General features: G+C 31.4%; 1 protein-coding gene across 1 annotated transcript in view; it reads left to right on the top strand.

Annotated features, from left to right (window-relative positions):
- LOC136987491 (hemocytin-like) overlaps positions 1 to 19,253 on the top strand; it is a 103,313-nt gene that overhangs the window by 79,788 nt on the left and 4,272 nt on the right. Inside the window, exons 10-13 of the mRNA XM_067285224.1 lie at positions 1,468 to 1,706; positions 2,939 to 3,167; positions 7,332 to 7,691; positions 13,768 to 13,941. Of these exons, the coding sequence (XP_067141325.1) occupies positions 1,468 to 1,706; positions 2,939 to 3,167; positions 7,332 to 7,691; positions 13,768 to 13,941 (1,002 nt within the window). The remainder of the gene's footprint in view (positions 1 to 1,467; positions 1,707 to 2,938; positions 3,168 to 7,331; positions 7,692 to 13,767; positions 13,942 to 19,253) is intronic.

The following is a 19,253-nucleotide window of genomic DNA, read 5'->3' as shown; positions in this document are numbered from 1 at the left end:
TAGAGTACGAGGTGCACTCCCGCCAGCTATTGATAGATTAGCAAAAAACTGTCTAAAAATGATAAATTTTCCTGGCCCCCCAACAAATCATGAAAGTGAAAATTATAATCAAATTATCAGCCATACTGAGCATTTTTATAATAAGTTTTTCATATTTACGAACAAATAGTACCACAACTTATACATTGCAATTGATTAAAAAAATTAAATTATATTTTAAGTTACCAGAAATCTCTCTTGTAAAAGAGTCGAAAAATCGAATTTTTAGGTACCGTCTGTACGGAATGAACTCTTTGCTGCAAATATCAAAAGTTTGGTCTGGAAATTTATTTTCATTATGAGTCTATACCTCAAAAACTTAATAAGTGATTTAAATAAAAAAAAAATAGTTTTGAAGATATAATTTGCTTATCTACCCATAGCCCGCGGCAGTGCACCTCGTACTCAAACACAGTGTATAAACATAGTACGTATTTCATACCTTTCCCTCTCCACCTATATCATGCCTATGACAACAAGTCGAACGCGACATATTTTTAAGATAAAAAATAGATCTCATGTACACAAAAGTTCGCCACTCCTGCAATAAAGCAATATATATATATTTTTTTAATTTGATTAATTTTTAACCGGTTATGGGAGATTTTGTAAACAAATTATAAAGCAATTAAGAGTTTATCGACATTAGCAGTGGGATTGGATCAAGTTATACTGAATTTTGGCAGAGAGAGTAAAAAAAGATTCATTACACTAAGGTAATTGGAAGCGACCGGATGGCCGAGCGGTCAAGGTTAGCAGCCTGCCGCCCTGGGGGACTCGGGATCGAATCCGGACGGGTCCAGGAATTTTTCGGGGGGGTGGTCCGTTCGGATATGTCGGTCCCCGTCCCTCACCACCCGGCCGCCCCATTGTGGGCCCGGCCGAACCCATAATGGGCTTGCTATAAAAGGCCCTCTTACTGCCCACTGGGCGGAAAGAGTTACAAAAAAAAAAAGGTAATTGGAAATTGTTTTCAATTGAAGAAAGTAACTCTATCCAATTGTAAATAAATCCAATGTGAATTGGGGATACATGAAGTGATTTACAGTGTGTCAAAATATGATAAGTTTATTTTTTGGATCAAATTCGTATAGATATTTTTAGAAATAACTATAAAAAATGCATTTTCTCCCATCTGCAAGTATTTTGCATTGTTCAAAAAGGACAAAATATATAATTTAATAATATAATCGTATTTTTTATGCAATGAAAAAATATTTTACTTTTAGACTAAAATGTGGAGTACGTGACCTAGTGCAACTAAATTCGCATTTATCACATTTTAGGATTTGCATTTGTTAGTTGATCTAAAAGTGTAACAACTGCCATATACTTAATAGGTCTACTTATTAAAAAATACGTTTATGATATTATGTATTATATGTCTAACTAACATCTAATTAATGCATACCTACAAAACTTTTCAAGGTGAATGCAATATATTCGGAGATCCGAACTATCGTACATTTAACGGGAGAGATTTCAGATTTCAAGGATCGTGCCCAGGACCATACGTCTTAGTTCAGTTAAAACCGTCATCCGGTTTTCCGTTTTTTAAGATACTTGGAATAATAGAAAAATGCAATCCAAATACAAACTTCACGTGTACTACAGGAATTGTAATTGAATACAACAAAACAAGATTAGAAGTTTATGCCAATAAAACTGTAAGTAATTTTTATATCCACGAAATTTTTTATTTCTCATAATATTAAGCAAAAGTTTAGTGATAAATTATAAATGTTTGAATAACTTCACCTATGCTTTAAAAAGTCATTAACAATTAAACATGCTGTCATTTTAAGCAAAAAGTTTCTTATTTATTAATTTTTTATGACACGTTGTTTTACTTTCTGTTATTTAATTCATTTGTCATCATAACTTTCAATAAAGTTCTATTTATCCTTTCTTATCAAATGATTAAACAATAATATAACTATCATTATTTTATTTCAATATGATTGTAATTTAACTTTCTCTGAGCAGAGTTTTCTGGCTTCAAATGCAACAAAAACATATCTTTAAAATTCGAATGTACAATTTTTAGCCTAAAGTAAAAAAAATTAAAATAAAATTTTATAAACTGTACAACTAATTCGATTAAATATTAATCTACAATTAATTCAGTGTTAGTTGAAAAATGCATTTTTTTTCTTTATCATAATTTTTGTAAAAACCTTTTTATAGTAGAAATTTTATTCTCCTACTTAGGTATTAGACATTAAAATGCCATGGGAAAAAATTGGGGTTTTAATAAATCAGGCCCAAAATCCTTAAAATTGCCATCAGTTTGCATAAAAATGACAAATGTTGATTAACATCGTAACAGAGAAGCATTAAACATTATTATTACCATTTATTAAAAATGTTTTTTATATGATTTTAATTAAATGCAGGAAGATAGTGCAAACTTTGGGTAAACATAATTGACAATGCATGAACATGATGAGCGGAAAATATGAGTACTAATTCGATTTAATTAATGTAAAAATTATTTAATAAATGTACTAGACGATGCCAACATAACTATCTATGTTTAAATCAACTACTACAATCCTATTTATTTAATTAAAGAACTTATGTACCATATTAATGCAGCGTTATCTTTTGATAAACTTCAAATATCGGATTACTCTACTATATTAGAGTAAATGAAGTGTTTTTTTGCTATAACTTCTCCGTAAAAACATTTTCTTTACATATAGTTTAAAATAACAAATACTGTTTAAAACAATATTATGAATTATGAATTAGCTTATTGTAAGGCTAAAATTATTGTTTGATCATTTATCTGGTGATTAATTAATACTTTTAAACCATTTTATGTTAACTTCTTTACAACTATGTTAATGTTATCAATTCTTGATGCATTTGCAGTTAATACTGTGACTATTTTCAGGTTTTTGTAAATCAGACAGAGTTCACTTCTTATTGTGAAGATGTTAATTGCGTTATTAATGGAATTACCATAAGAAATGTCACACAATTGAATGAATTTCGAATTAGTCTTATAGAATCAGAGGTAGATGTGAGCTACGTACTAAGAAACGCTGGTCGGCATCAACTTCGTTCTCTATCAATTAAATTTTCATTGCCCACATATTATGGCAAAACGGAAGGGTTGTGCGGTAAGTTGATGTACTAACTAATTTAACTCAAATAGTAACTTGTAAGACTCTATAAATCGTACAAGACTGTTGCAACATAAATAAATGTCTGCTCGAGCCTAAAATAAATACATAAAAAACACTAATAAAGGTGAAAAATTATTGCAGGTAACCGAAAATATTTTCATATCGATTGAGAGTTGCTCTATCTTGTTTGAGTTACTTGCTAATATCTTGCAATATACTGTAATTTAAAATTACATTTTTTTAAATATAAATTATACAAGTACGATTTATAATTTAACTAATCAAATGGAAAAATTAAAAAATAAAATTCTTGCTGCCTGAAACAAATTTACAATTAATTATATAAAAAGAAGACATTTCTATTTAAATCAGGAAAATGTGTTTGCTCGAAATAAACCTCCAACACTTTTGTTTAAAAATTTGTTAGCAAACAGAAATAATAAAACGTGCTTCATTCAATTAAACATTTCATTTATAACGAAATTTATCTTAATTAATAGTTTTCTTCTTTATTTATTTTTTTTCTCTTAGAACACTAAATAATATTTTTTTAATTATAACTCTGATGGGTTTAGCCAGCACAAATTCGTTGCCAAGATGGTCAGAATGGGGCCGAACATATCGTGGACGTTCGTCAAAGATATGTTCTGACCCGTTTTCATTATTCCTGACATCCTTGATAACCTTTTGGTTGCTTTCAGAAATCTATGCGGAGATTCACAGAGTGACTGTCTGAGGTTTTACCCTCCTTTGCCATTTTGCAGGTCATAAAATATGTTTTTATTTAGTCCGATTAAACTTATTATACGTCAAAAATTGACTTTCAATCAAATTAATATCATTGGTTAATCTATATGTTAAAACGTATGTCATTAATATGTGTTTGTACTACAGAAATGGTTCCAAAAGTGAAAAACTAATTTTAGAAAAGTGTCACTTTTATAATTAGAAAGAAACGTCTTTGTATAAATTGCAATCTCATCGTTTATATTGCAGTTTGCCAAAATTCGTGAGAGTTTTATAGTGATCGTCGATGATAGCGTCCAGCTTTCCATTTGGAGAACTTGAAGATAACACGTTATTTCTAAATGTATCCATAGTTTATGTAGCTACTTTCTCATCTGTGTAATCAACAACTGAGATTTAATGGGCATCTTGGTTCGCGACTTCGAATACCATGAAGCATACTTTCGAAAAACATTGTCTAAATTTCAAATGTAAAACTTGTTTTAACATATTAATAGAAAATATTTTAGAGGATAATGGAATAATAAGATAACAGAAATTAGTATAAATTAACAAATATGTGAAAGTCCACAGCTTGCTTTTATATAAAATAATAGTTGTAATAATATTTTGTAAAAAATGTTAAAAGGTTGAATTCAACAGAAAACTAAAAATCTGCTTATTAATTTTCCTTACATTTAAAATTAAACACTTTTTATCGTATTCGACTCAGATTGGGCAACGAGAAAACTTCTCAATCGATTTTATCAAATTCGATCAATAGTCAATGGCAATGAACGATCACTGGCAGGTTATAACAAGTGATTACTCGGAAAGAAGTGGTTTCTATCTTCTCGAACTTCCCAGTTATAGTCTGTGTGTGTGTGACGCCTTTTTTATTCGGCCCATCTTAGGACTGTCTTCGGTCTCGAAAGAACGAGAATGTTCGTTGTTGAACTGTGTACTGATAGAAAATTAGACATTTTATAGGGACCATAAAATGTTTTCAGCGACAGATTACATCAGATCGTATTTAACTCGTCGCGAATAGACTGCAATCTCTCTCTCCGAAGGTAGACGCCACAAGCATTAGGTATCTTATAATATAATCGAGATGAGTTGATAATAATAATAATAAGCGCAGAGCCCAAACAATTAGGAGCTGAATGTTGAAATTTGGTACACAGTTAAGGTATTCCGAAATCTCTCCCGCGGGAAGAGATAAAGGGTTACGAATTATGGATTCGGATTTTACTATATTAATAAAAATGCAGTTTTTTTTGCGGGAAATCGTACATACTTTTAGACTCATCTAAAAGTTTTCTAATTAGTCTCGGAAGAGGGTGAACCTTATTCTTGCACCCGGTGAAAACAGGTAAGATCGGCTATAATCTAATAATTTTAATCTTCGCTATCGTTAATGTTTGCCCGAACGACGCCTGGCTCATCTGCTAGTTTTGTTGATAAATGTGTTAGGTATTGTGTTGATGGTTGTATTAAGTGTTAGCTATTGTGTTCCTATGCTAAAAAATTTTTTGATGTTTTAATGTTGAGTTAGTATCCAAATGAATCACTTCTGGATTGTTTGTCTATCAACAACTGCTTCTGTTCTGTTTCCGTAGTTGGTCGTAAATTATCCGAAAGATTGTGAACCAAAATCACTGGTGGAGTGAGAACATTTTGACCTGGGGCCAGAATTTTTCTGTCAAAAATATATATAGATGAAATAAGATGTTTCAGAAATAATTTCAGTGCCTGTATGCATGATGTAATTCTATTTTAGTATACAGGCTAAAAAAGGAGAACTAATAATGTAACGCACCGTTTTCGGAAACAAAAAGAGGTTACATAATAATGGGGTAAGTACCAGGCCTGGACTTTACTTAATCCAATAATTTCCACAAACCACAAACAGTCCTGAACAATAAAAATAAACTTTAATTCTATTAACAACCAAAATAATAATGGGGTAATTGACCCGAACAAAAGTTATCTAATTGTAAAGTAATAACCAAATCAATAAGCAAAATCTTGTACGTCTTTCTAATAATACAGAAAACGTTTTATCTCTTACTCAAACTATAAATAGTGTATAGCCAAACGATACAATTTCCTCGAGCTTATCACCCACAACGTTTACCACCCTGGTCACCTGAAGCTCTCTCTCCTCTTGGTCCTGGCTGTTCCGCTTTTAATTGTTCATCCAGTGTAGCTCCGCACTGTCTAATTTACATAGGATGATGTTCCAGGATCGGGCACCGATGCAAACTAAGTTAAAAATTTTCGTTTTTTGTTCTTTTGGTCATTGGTGCTTGGGAGTTTGTCCGTAACAACAAAAAAAAGGAACCAAGAAAAAGAAAAGAATAAAATAAAAATAACGCCCCAAAACAAAAATAACGATCGGACATTGACTCCTTTACAATAATATATATTAAATTTTAGTAACGTAAGACACCAACACATTTTATTATATCGGCATCACAGCATCATTTTAAAACGGAAATATTTCTGTACGTAGATTCAATATAGACAAGGATATTTCTGCTACGAAATTGTAGAATTTTTTGAGAAATGACTGGGTATCCGTTTCATGTTGAAAGATTTGAAGGGTATTAAAGGTCTTTAGATTTTCCCAGGTTCGCACTGCAACCTAAACTCATTTTTCTAAAATAAAGTCTACAATTTTTTGTGGAAATAGCTGTTTATGTTGCATCTAAGTACAAAAGTTCTCTATTTTAAAATGTTGCTTTGATGCCAATATGATAAAATGTTGTTTTCGTACATTACTGAAATGTAATATATATTATTGATTATTTTCTTCCTATAAACTTATGTTTTTCGAAAACTTTGAAATAACTCGTAATAAATAAAATTAATTTTATATAATTATATTAAATTATAATAGATTAACATTCTAGCACGCTTCAAGGTAGTGGAGAAGTGCTTATGTTAGGACTTTGGTCTGTCTGTCAATTTCCACGCGCATGTGCAATGACTTCACTTTCGTTACCTAGGCGTTATGTTCCGTTTAATCCATTCATTGCGCATGTACACGCGCATACTCAAAAGAAAACTGACAATTTTGTTTACGGTCTCTGTAAGCTGTAGTAAAAACTACCCGGTTAGTATATTGTATTAAATTACGTTTTATAATAAATTTAAGAATTATAATAATAATTATTATTATAATAAATTTATTTTTAAAATATTTGATTCGATTATGTGGAGCGTGCTATTAGATAGGCTTGACTAGTCTTGTTATCAAATAAAATGAGTCTGAAATTATAAAAATCGAATTACATTTATCGATTTTATGTTTTTTGATGGACAAAGCCACAACTGACTTTTTCATATTAAAATAGACTTAAGCATTGTAAATAAATTTTTATCAGATAAATGTCTAACTGAATTTAATGTTTACAATAAAATTAGGTAAATGCGATAGGAATGCTTCTGATGATTTTGTTCTTCGAGATGGTACTGTAACCGATGACATTGCAACATTCGCATTTGATTGGATAGAAGAAACGGATAAAAGTTCATGCAAAATTTATTCTGCGAAAAATTGTACATGGAATACAAATATTACGAAATGCAATTATGAACATAAGAACTGTTCGTTTGTGGATGCCAAACATGCATATAGTAGATATTACCAATCTTGTGTAGAGGACCTTAAATGTAGTGATGTGATTCTTGACTCACAAATATGCAAATACAAATTATTATATGCAGAAGACTGCTGTAAATACGGAGTGTCCACTGAAGACTGGTTATACGACGAAGGTTGTGGTAAGTACTTAATGTTATTTTTATAGAGTCTATAACTTGCTTTTGTTCTTATTAATTAAAATTCAATAGTTATTAGTAATTTTTCTACAGCACAACTCCTATATTTTTAGCTGTTTCCTTGCTACTAATGTGAGAAGTCGTGGGGGTCGATGGTATGAGTTTAAATCTCTTTGTTCGACGTCGGGACGGTTAGACCCGCTCAACTGTCCCTAGATGTCTGTGCATATTCGAATTAAGTAGGAGGGCTTTAGTGCGAGTGGGGAAGCCGCGGATAAGTCGGTACGGTGCCGGCCTCAGCTTAAATCTAATCCATTTCAAATAACAAATAACAAAAAAGTTTAGTGAGCTAAGTAAAACAATGGATAAATACAACTGGCATAAGCATTATATCTAGGTCAAAGGCCTAACTACGTACATCTCTAATTACCGAGAGAGAGTTTACAAATGATTATATAATACATCTATTTGACCAATGCCTTCTTTATACATGGAGTTGCTGAGTGGCCTAGAGACAGAGGGGGACTGGGAGAGGAACGACGGACGAGGCTTGGCCTAGTAGCTTCTCTGGGAGAGTCCCCCTTTTATTATGCGACCCCTTCCAATCGGGTGGCCGCTTGTGATCCATCTGATAGGATATTCATCATGACTCAAGTTGACAGATGTTCGTCAAAAATATGCAATAAGATTTTGCCACGGGAAGTCGAGAGTCGAAAAAGGAAGATTTATTTCCCTTTTCTGATCCTTTCTTACGAAATTACAAAAATGTGTTGTTTTTAACGACCAAATAATATTTTAGTTTTTAAGTATTAAATAAAATTGTTTTCTGTCTTCAGGATCTCATACTATAATACTAAAAGTAATATTTACTTTGCAAATAGTTCTATTCTTTTATGGAAATTTCATGTGATAAATTCAAATTTTTAGAAATGTAAAAGAATTGCTTAATTAAATATAGTAAAATGGTAAATGACACGATCATGCAATGAATAAACGTATAGGTTCAGCCACGTTTATTTGTTATCAAAATCCAAAATTTCTTTCGGTAAATATTCATAATGAATCAAGATATAGAGCGCATTTATTTATTACAGCGTGTACAGAGGATATTAATGTCATTTCCAGTACAAAACAAAAATATATTTTATATGATCAGAGCTAGTTGTTTGAAATTCAGATTCATTAACTCATCCAAAACTATCAATGGCAAGTAGCATTGATACTTTATCTGAAAATTTAAAAAGATCAATGTACAAAAACATCTAAATATACGCCTTAAAAATAAATTTGCAACGTTGCAAAAGATTGCTTGTAGCTAGGTGCAAATTGCAGAACCGAAATACCTGCCTTCAAAAGAAAAATTTTGTAATCAATTAAATGAATACGGTATATCAAATGAATAGTATAAGCATGCTGAAAATGTAAGTAAATCATTTAAAATTTGAAATATAGAATAGCATTCGAACTTGTATGTTAAATCAGATGTTTTGATCTTAGCAGATATATTTGAAAATTTTAGAAATGTTTGTATGAAAACTTATAAATAAACTAATGTACCAATAAATAAAGTAAAGTACCAAACACGATCTCCTGCACGGTACTTTACTTCTCCTGGATTAACACAGAATGCTATGTTAAAAACAACAGGAGTTAAGTTATAATATTAAATGATTATGATATAATTTCAAGGCTTGAAAAAGGAACAAGAGGTGGTATTTTACAATGTTGTAATAGATATGCAAAAGCGAATAATAATATATAAAATAGATTTTAAAAAATATACAATAGAAGTTGATTTAAAATATTCTGAAAGATTACACAGTTATAACTTAGACTAACCATTAACAGCGGAAAATAAAATTCCAGATGAATCTAAGTAAACAAAATTATTGATACTAACGACTTTCTATGCTAAAAACAATTGTGTTGTCCATTAAAAAATGCTTGAAATATATTAAGTTGGAAATAAAATTGAAAAAAATTCATAAAATATTAAAACTGAAAAAGTCGCCTTGGTTAAAGAAATGCATTTATATAGATTTGAATACAGACATTAGAACTGAGGCAACTAACAATTTTGAAAAGGACTGCTATAAACTGATGAATAACACCGGAAAGACTACGGAAAATATACGAAAAAAAATTGATGTTCAACCTGAAACTCGGAAGATTTATTTTTCTCGACAAATTCTTTACTACAGAATAAGTTGATGTCATTAAAATCTGCCGATTGGTGAATCAATTCAGGTTTTGGAAAACAAATTATACGTCAGATCATAGTTACTCAACGAGTTGCTTAATTTTCCCGGCAATATTAAAACTGCTTGTGGCACTATCTTCCATAATATCTTATTTAAAAATTTTTTATTCTTTCCATTATTATAAAATGCGAAAGAGCTCAATTATAAAAGTGGAAATGAAATTTACAAAAAATTGTAAATTCTAATAACGAATGAAATCGTCATTAAGTTCGATCCTACTCCAGATATGAGACATCACCTCTTTTATTTCCCTGCCCCGTCGACCTTTATCCATCAAAATTTATCAGTTCCAATTTCCCTAATACACAAACCCCCTCAAAATTTCAGAAATTTTTGACAAAAAGCACAGGAATCGTAAGCTTTAAAGAGGATAAACAAAATTACGCCCCACACACATACTAACATTCACACATAGAGGGAATAAACCTCAAATTTTTTTTTTTTTTTTTTTTTTTTTTGCTTTTCTTGGTGTTATCAAGTACCGAGTCAGAATGCGTAAAAATCTTTAGGATTGAATTTCTGACAATTGCCGTACTTTTCATCTTTATTTAACAGAGTCTGAAAAAGTAGAGATTATGGTTTATAAATGTAAAACAAAAGTTTTTAGTTTAATATTTAATGAAATTCTGAAAATCAGAAAGATTTGTGGATAAATAACGATGGAATTCCAAATTATATTGAAAATTTATACAAATTATTTAGTTCTAGAACCCGTTTGATTTTCAAAAATGTATATCAAAAATCGAAAAACATGCAAAACTTATATTTTGTTAAAAAAAAAGGTTTTTTAATTTTAAAAAATGATAAAAATGAAAAAATATATATGATACACAAAATTTTACTTAAACTTACATTCGTTAAAATATTGTTTTGGGCCAGACTTGTTTTGGGCTATTTTTTGGTAACTACCGAATTTGTACGAAGGCAGGCGAATAGCGAAGGTACACGAATACACAAATTCTGTGGGCAGTCTTTGTATTAGTGAGTAGAGGGGGGAAAAAGAAAGAATCGATAGCATTGTATGTGGCATCTCTGTGGTTGGCCTCAGGATTGCCTTCTGTTGTCTCCTGTTCTATTGCGCATAACTCATTTGTAAATTGGTATGTGTAAATTATATTTAACGTATTACAAATTAATTATTTTGAAATTTAATATTATTTTTTAAGGTTTAAACATGGAAATAACAAAAAGAGAAGTTGATGACCAGTGCTGCGTTTTTAATGAAGAATGGGGAGCTTTGCCATTCTTTGTGCAATCGCAGACAAAGAATGGCAAAGCTGTATGTGTAATTTGCAATGACACTGTTGCTGTAAAAAAGAATATAATTTATGTCGACATTATGAAACAAAACATGTTTCAACCTACTCACAATTTAAGGACAAGCAGCGTACTGAAAAATTTGAAACAATGCGTCGTAGTTTGCGTACTCAGCAAAATTTATTTAGGAAAACAAACTCGGGTTGGTGTGTCTGTAATTAACTGTAAAAAATAATATTCAACGCTACCTTATTCATAATGAGATTTTTTAAATTCACATATTCGTGTGGCCGGCTGCAAATGTATTTAAATACCAATCTGGCGGCAAAAAGTTTGGACACTCTTGTTTTAATGGATTCTGAATGGAATGACTTTCATGTTTTTCTTCCTGGCTGTTTCAATAAAAATATTACAGAATCGCAAAGCTAGGTTTGGTGTTTTTGCAAACCAGATAAATTCATTACTTTCCTACGTTTGGTTTTAAAATACAGAAAATAAAAACTCACTACAGTTATTCTTTAAATTGTAAATTTACAAAAATTCAACTAAATACATTACGCGTAGAATTAGTGAGAGTAGTTTTAAATACTGAATGTAAGTCCACAACATGTAAATATCACAAATATTGCATTATATTCTTAGTTGCAATGACACGGAATGATGTAGTATAGGAAAAAGTGAAAGAAGATAAGAGAGGAAAGAGAATGGAGAAAAGCACATTTTTCAGGTTTAGAGGCCGGAAGCACTAGATTTATTATTAGACAAGAAACAATAAAAAAAGAACGTGCACATAGTTAAATTTCTTCTAAACACTACACAGTTTAGTTTATTTTAAAAAAGAGTTACTTTATTATCTAACGTTTCTAAGTATCTAAATTTTTATGCTGTCAGCATAACATTTTTAAAAAGCCTATTTATAAAACAAACAATAATAAAATTGTTGATAACAGTTGAAGTTCAGATTATAACCATGTTGTTTAGTAAATTTTGTATTGTTGTGTCATGTTTATACCGAAAAGTCAAAATGAGTCATTTGTCCTCTATATTAAGGATAGGTGACTCATTACGAAGATAGGAAAAATGAAGCCAATAAAAAATTTTTATACTGATTTTAGTACAGTATTACCTCGGTTATCGTCGGTTTCGGTTTTCGTCGATTTTTTTCGCGAAAAATTTGTCTCAGATTTCGTCAGCGTACCCGTGACCTCGCTGCTAATTTTGCGAAAACAAAGGGCGACTCACGCGTTTTCCGGCGCAGTGTGGCGTTATTTCTCGTTGTGTGAACATTACCCGCGACGGTCCACCATTGGCGAATGGTTCCGTTCCCCAAACACTGGGCGTGGGTTCGCACTTCGCCGGAGCGGTCTGGCCAGGTGAAGTTTTTCGGGTTTTCTCCACGTCTGTAACTCCTCAATAGGGGCCAGTTACCCTTAAACGGATTTCCTGGAAGACATTATTCCCCGCGATACGACCATCATAAACGCATACAACTACTATTACATGACAATTAAGTCACACTATACCACGGGGCAATATAGGATAGAAACTCGTGTCCAACTAGCTTCTACGAGACCAGTCATTACCCCACGTGTCTATCCGAACAATTCCATTGCTTTCGTCTTAATGAGAATTATTTTATCTTTAATCTTAATGCTTTTATCTTTATGCTAATTAGTCTTTTATGTTAATTTCTTATTGCTTTTAGTATTTAACGCTATATTAAATTCCTATAAAACGTGTTTTTGGTATGTATTTTGGCGTGTCTAGAACGACTTAATTGGACATTGATTCGTATGGAAATAATTGCTTTGGTTTTCGTCGGTTTCGGATTTCGCCGATTGTTTTTGGACGGATTATCGACGAAAACCGAAGTATCACTGTACTAGGACAGTAAAATGAAAAAAAAAGATACAAAAGTAAAGTAATTGTATATTTCGGACACATTTCTATTACATGTTACGTGTATAAATATTAAATACTTTTTCGTTTATCTTTTTATTTTGTTACTAGTGTTGGTTTTTCCATATGGCATTTCTCCTACCAATTGTTCGTCATATTACCAACTCTAATAATAGAAACGACAAAATAGAAGACGTTACGTGTGTGTTTTATATATAATTTTATATTAGCATAATTTAAAAAATAACACTTTTTTCTAAATAGCATAACGACAGTAGAATGTAACACTAAAATAAATATATTAATGTGTTTCATATTATTGCATTCAGCGTAATTTCGGAAATGTGTGTCCTGTCACCTGTATTCACCTTATAATAATTATCGTATTCAATAAAATAGTGATATGGAATTTTATTATTAAAATAAACATAACAATATATTATTATAGAGATTTTCATCTTATTTTAAAAGATTTTTTATAAATCATGATATAGGCCTTTAATATATATTTTATTCCAATTATTTTTTCAGACGTAATTTATCTGACCAAAGAGGATTTTTTAGTTCATTTAAATTTCAATACTTTATTTTTGAAATGTATGTAGCGAAACACGCTGCTTATAAGAAAGTTAAAGATGTAATACTGTTTTCTTTTATTACAGGTATAATTGAATGCAAACCCAATCAGACGTACAGATGTGTTGATATCTGCAAAACGAAATGTCCAGGTGAGAGAGACGAAAGATGTGAACATGGAGAAGTAATCCAAATGACGTGTGCTTGTCAAGACGGATATGTAGAAAGCAATAACGAATGTATCAAGAAGGAGGATTGCGGTAATATCCTATTGTATATTAACTGTTACGCTTTAATTTTTATACAGTTTTATTATAACGATGCATACAGATATTGTCATTAGGTTAATACTGATAACCATACATTAATTGCACATATATTTCAGCTTAAATTAGTCGGGTTGCGTTTCATACACCCAAATAAATTACTGTAAAATTGTAAATAAATAGATAGCGCATCACAAAATATTATTACGTCTTTAATTTCTGCATTTTGTTTTTATAACTATGTAAAATACATGTGTTTAAAAAAATTATTTTTATGCTTATTTTAATGTAATTTGATTCAAACCGAAAGATAAACGTATCAAATGTCAACTTTCAACATAATATTTCCAGTTATATCAATTGACTTCCAGTTTTTTATAAATTCTACGTCAATGTGTTATCTTTTATGGTTTCGGTAGTAATTTTTAAATTCCTACTATTAGTTCACACTCTCCCTATATATATTTATTTATATATCTTGTTCAAATTTTCAATCGTTAATAAAATACTTTTTATTCATCCACTCCAGTTCAAATACATTTTTTTAAACTTGTAGTGGATGACACTTGATGTTAACACAGTTTTTTCAAATATTAATTCATTAATTAAATTTAAACTGTGGCCCCAGTCAGCAATATGCCGATTCGGACCGATAGAGGGCACGAGGAGAAAAAAAGCGAAGTTTGAACTACTCATTCACTTATATAAGATATTTATGTATTTACATATTTATATTAATTGTAATTATTTAATAAAAAGTAACTAAAATAAAATTTTTCTTTGTTGACCTAAGTAGGAATTGACTTTAAAATTTTTTTTTTTATATTACTTGTTTTTATTCTCTTTTATGTAAGTACTAGACCTGGCTCCACCTCCCTGCTGCCAATATAAATAAACCTACAAATAAATAACGATTAACCCGTTACAAAGCTATACATCCACAAGAGCCGAATTATCGGGCTAGAGTTCGCTATAATAAATAAATAATTAATAAGACAATTTGGCACTAGAGCTTGGCGTTAGGCGCCATCTCTTACTAAACTTAATAATTATAATTAAATTAAATTAATAATTGTAATAATTTGGAACTGGAGGAAAGAAATCGTCCCGAAGCGGGACTCGAACCCGCAACTTCTGTTATCGGTGCAGACACGTTACCAGTTACGCTACCCGGAAGTTCAGCAGAAGTTGCGGGTTCGAGTCCCGCTTCGGGCTGATTTCTTTTCCTCCAGTTCCAAATTATTAAATTATTTATTTAATTTAATTATAATTATTAAGTTTAGTAAGAGATGGCGCCTAACGCCAAGCTCTAGTGCCAAATTGTCTTATTAATTATTTATTTATTATATCGGGCCAACTCTAGCCCGATAATTTGGCTCTTGTGGATGTATAAATAAACCGCTAATTGTTTAATCATGCTGTTTAAAAATTCCTCTTTTCTATTAGTTGTTAGTTAAATGACAATAATTGTTGTATTGTACTTAGGAGAATGTTCTCCAGCAGCCTGCGCAGTCCGCCGAAACTGTGCAGTTTTCCCCCACACACTATCAGGAATTCCTCAAGGCCAGGCCTGCACAGTTTTTCCTCAAAGGATTTCCTGAACGTGTGTGGCGACCTTAAAATTAAACAACTAGTTTTCACAGCAGTAATTTTTAAAATTTATTTTTAATTTTTTTGTTGTTGTTGTTGTACAGACGTGCAGTTTCGAAAATAGAACATTCAAATTAAATATACACATTGCTAGAAATATTATAGAAAACATTCATATTTCTGACTAATTGTTTAAACAGAAATGCCACGAATCAAATTATCGAAGAAATAATGTGTAGACTTGCAAAAATTCTGCAATTTATGAGATGATGTCAAATGCAAAAATTAAAAACTTTACGGCTTAATATGGCTAATTCATATTGTCAAATAAAGGCATTGGTTACGATAACTGAATAATACTGTTACATAATAACCAAAACTCTCGATTTGCATAGTTTCTATTTTAAAAAATACCTATGTAAAATGTACGACGTACTGTACATAAAGGGAAAAGTACCACAACGCTGGCTATTATAATTGCCTCTAGCCTATCAGCAGAATAGAAATCTCTTATAAACCACAACAGGGACAAACTACACACTAGTTATTGTAGTATTTATTCAATTGATCTTGTGATTACTATTATTGTTTGTATTTTATGATTTATTAATTTGTCTTTTCTTGTCTGTACTATTTAATAATACACGGAAAAATTAATTTTCCAATCTTCTAATCTAGAAACCTAAACAGATACCTGGTTAAGGTGGGGTGTATTAAAATCAGTGACAATCTAATTAGCTGCTTAGAGTAAATAGACAAAATCACGGCCGATGCGCCGAAAATTTCCGCCTGAAGCCAGCCAAAATTTATCCCTTGTTTCGCAGTTGCTGGTAAGGTAAGGGCAAAGGAAAGGCAATAACACTTTTAACAGACAAGTGGCAATAAAAATGTAAAAGCTTTTCATAATACTATATATGCGGAAACTATTCTCGTATAAATACAAGTACGTAATAAATTCAGTTTTTAACAATTTATTAACGAGAGAAACATTACATAAATCAACTTCTAACTTTGTAATTTATATTTGTTGAAATTCTCTGTTCAACCGATGATATAGAAAGTTATATAAACTTTTTTTCTTTAGTAACAGACACAGGAAAAATTAAAGAATTTTCAATCACGTAAAAAATCCAACAAAGAGTTGCGTAACTTTCTTAACTTTCTTAATGAGTAAAAAGTCTCATTAATAATCATAATCTTAATAAATAGTATAGTACCCTTTTTAACGAAATGTTTGTATATATGTGTGTGTGTCTGTGTGTGTGTGTTTTGCCTCTATTTCGCCAAAACACACATCACTATATATTATGGGAGGTCTTTATGCTATGGAGACGACGAGGGCTGAATGATAGATGGGACTTCTTAGTCTGACCGCTTCTTCTATGCGGGTATCTTCTTACGGCTATCCTCTCCGTTCCTCCTTATGCCAGTTTCGAAAATACTGTTGACTGCCCATAATGATTGGAAATCGTCTTTTTTTATATGCAAATTTCTTCAATCATTACCTGAGAATTCTATCATCTGACGGGATAAACTGATGTGTCAATCAACCAGATGGTTTGGAAAAATCAAGATAAGGCGTAGTTAAACGAAGCCTAATTTCCCTTTTTACCATAAAAGTAAAAAGTATTGTCAATTTTTTGACAGGATTTTACCTTACTTTTGTATATTTTATTACATTTAATTAAAAAATATTAATGAAATAAATTAAAATTTTTCAGTTTAAATTACGGTTGGGGGCTTTTTAAAGTGAACTATCCTTAATTTTTTTCATAAAAATACTTCGTGTATGGCCTGTCCAAATCTTCACAACATTATTCGAACTTCTCAATGCTAACGAATGTGAGGCATATAGGCTAACTGAATAACTAAGATAATCCTCTTAAATATTTCATTAACGTTGCCGTTTAAATTCTAAGATTTTACCGTACAGCAATTATCTATAGTCAACGGAATGCTACTGACAAATAAAAACGAGTAATATAAAAAAAAAAAAAAAAATTTTAAGTCAATTCCTACTTAGGTCAACAAAGAAAAATTTAATTTTAGTTACTTTTTATTAAATAATTACAATTACTATAAATATGTATATACATATGACAGAGAATCACAATACTAAGTGGCAAAATAGAAAGCGAATTTCCTTGCAATTTTCCATTTTCCTTTCTATATATGGTGTTGGACTATTATTTTTGTTTCTCACATACACATTTTCCATCTCCCTCACTAATTTATTCACATGTTTCATTTTCCATGTTGTTCCCTCCTTGACTAAGACTAGAACCCATAAATTGTTTCCTCCCATATAAAACTAAAATTAATTAATTAAATTTAATTAATGAATTAATATTTGAAAAAACTGTATTAACATCAAGTGTCATCCTTTATACTCTTCAAAGACTGCGTTAATTTACACCACAGATTCTTGTACACCTTTTAAACACAGCCGTTTATTGCTATCATTCAAACGTTTTCGGTTATTTTTAATAACCTTTCTCAAGAACCGTTACATTCGAATGCGGTCGTAAATTTAAACAAACGTCGCCAATCGTAAAGGAACTTTTTGAAATGGTTCTATTCGCGATCTCCTAACGGGAGATTTACAAGCCAAAAAATTATAAAAAATATATCCTTAACTGATTTCCCTGCTTGTCCGTTGTTATACCTACTATATTAGTATAACCCCCATATGATTCTTGCACATCGCAGCTGTACATGAATTTCCTTGCCTGTTACAATGTTTAATGAATATCGCGTTCATATAAATATCTGCTGTCGCTGGTTTTCTTATCTGGCGCTACCTTTCCTTCGCTACAACACGCTGTTTCTCCATGCCGATGAGATCTTGCTGGCTTCCCTGAAGTTAATAACCTGTCCTTTGTAGCTGGTTTTGAAGATATTCCATGCTTCCGCATACTTTAGATGTTTTTTGCTGTAAACTTTTTGTATGAGCTTTGCTTTATCCCAATCTGTTTAGAGGAAAACATCATATTGATACCTAAATACGCACAGCACATTCTCATCTATGCAAGATATGTAGACGATGTTTTCGTCATCTGGAAGAATAAACCAAACATAGATGGTTTCGTAAAAGACATCAACAGCAACAACTTCGGGCTAGAAATTGAGCTGGAACAAATGAACGACAGAAATGTACATTTCTTGGACATCGATATACAAATAGACGCCAGAGATGGAGTTGTTACTAAAGTATACAGAAAACCTACATACACCCCATGGTTCATACCTTGGAACTCCCACGACCCGGTATCATATAAGCTAGCAGCCTTCCGAGCACTAGTGACAAGAGCGTACACGCACTGCAGCAAGCTGCAAGAGAGAAACGAAGAGTTGAAATATATCAACACGTTGGCTAAGCCATTCGGGGTGAACAGCAAGGCTTTCTCTAACCTCAAACCACCTAACAACAAAGAGCCAAATAGAAGAAAAGCAGACGAGTGTACAATCATGGAATACAGAGCGCAACTAAATAATGTATACAAAAGAATAGGAGCTGCCACAAACAAAAAAATAGTATACAAAAGGAACCCGACAATATATCAGCTGCTAAGAGCCGACAAAGACGAACCGAACCTACACCTCATTCCAGGGGTGTACAAAATCCCGGTAATAGATAACAGACGACAAAAAGAACTATACTACGTGGGAGCAACAGGAAGATCCCTTAAAGAAAGACTTACCGAGCACCAAAGAGA

Source organism: Centruroides vittatus, unplaced genomic scaffold, assembly GCF_030686945.1.
Source record: "Centruroides vittatus isolate TY-2023 unplaced genomic scaffold, ASM3068694v2 scaffold_2342, whole genome shotgun sequence".
Taxonomy (NCBI): domain Eukaryota; kingdom Metazoa; phylum Arthropoda; class Arachnida; order Scorpiones; family Buthidae; genus Centruroides; species Centruroides vittatus.
This window is presented reverse-complemented; position numbering and strand designations above follow the sequence as displayed.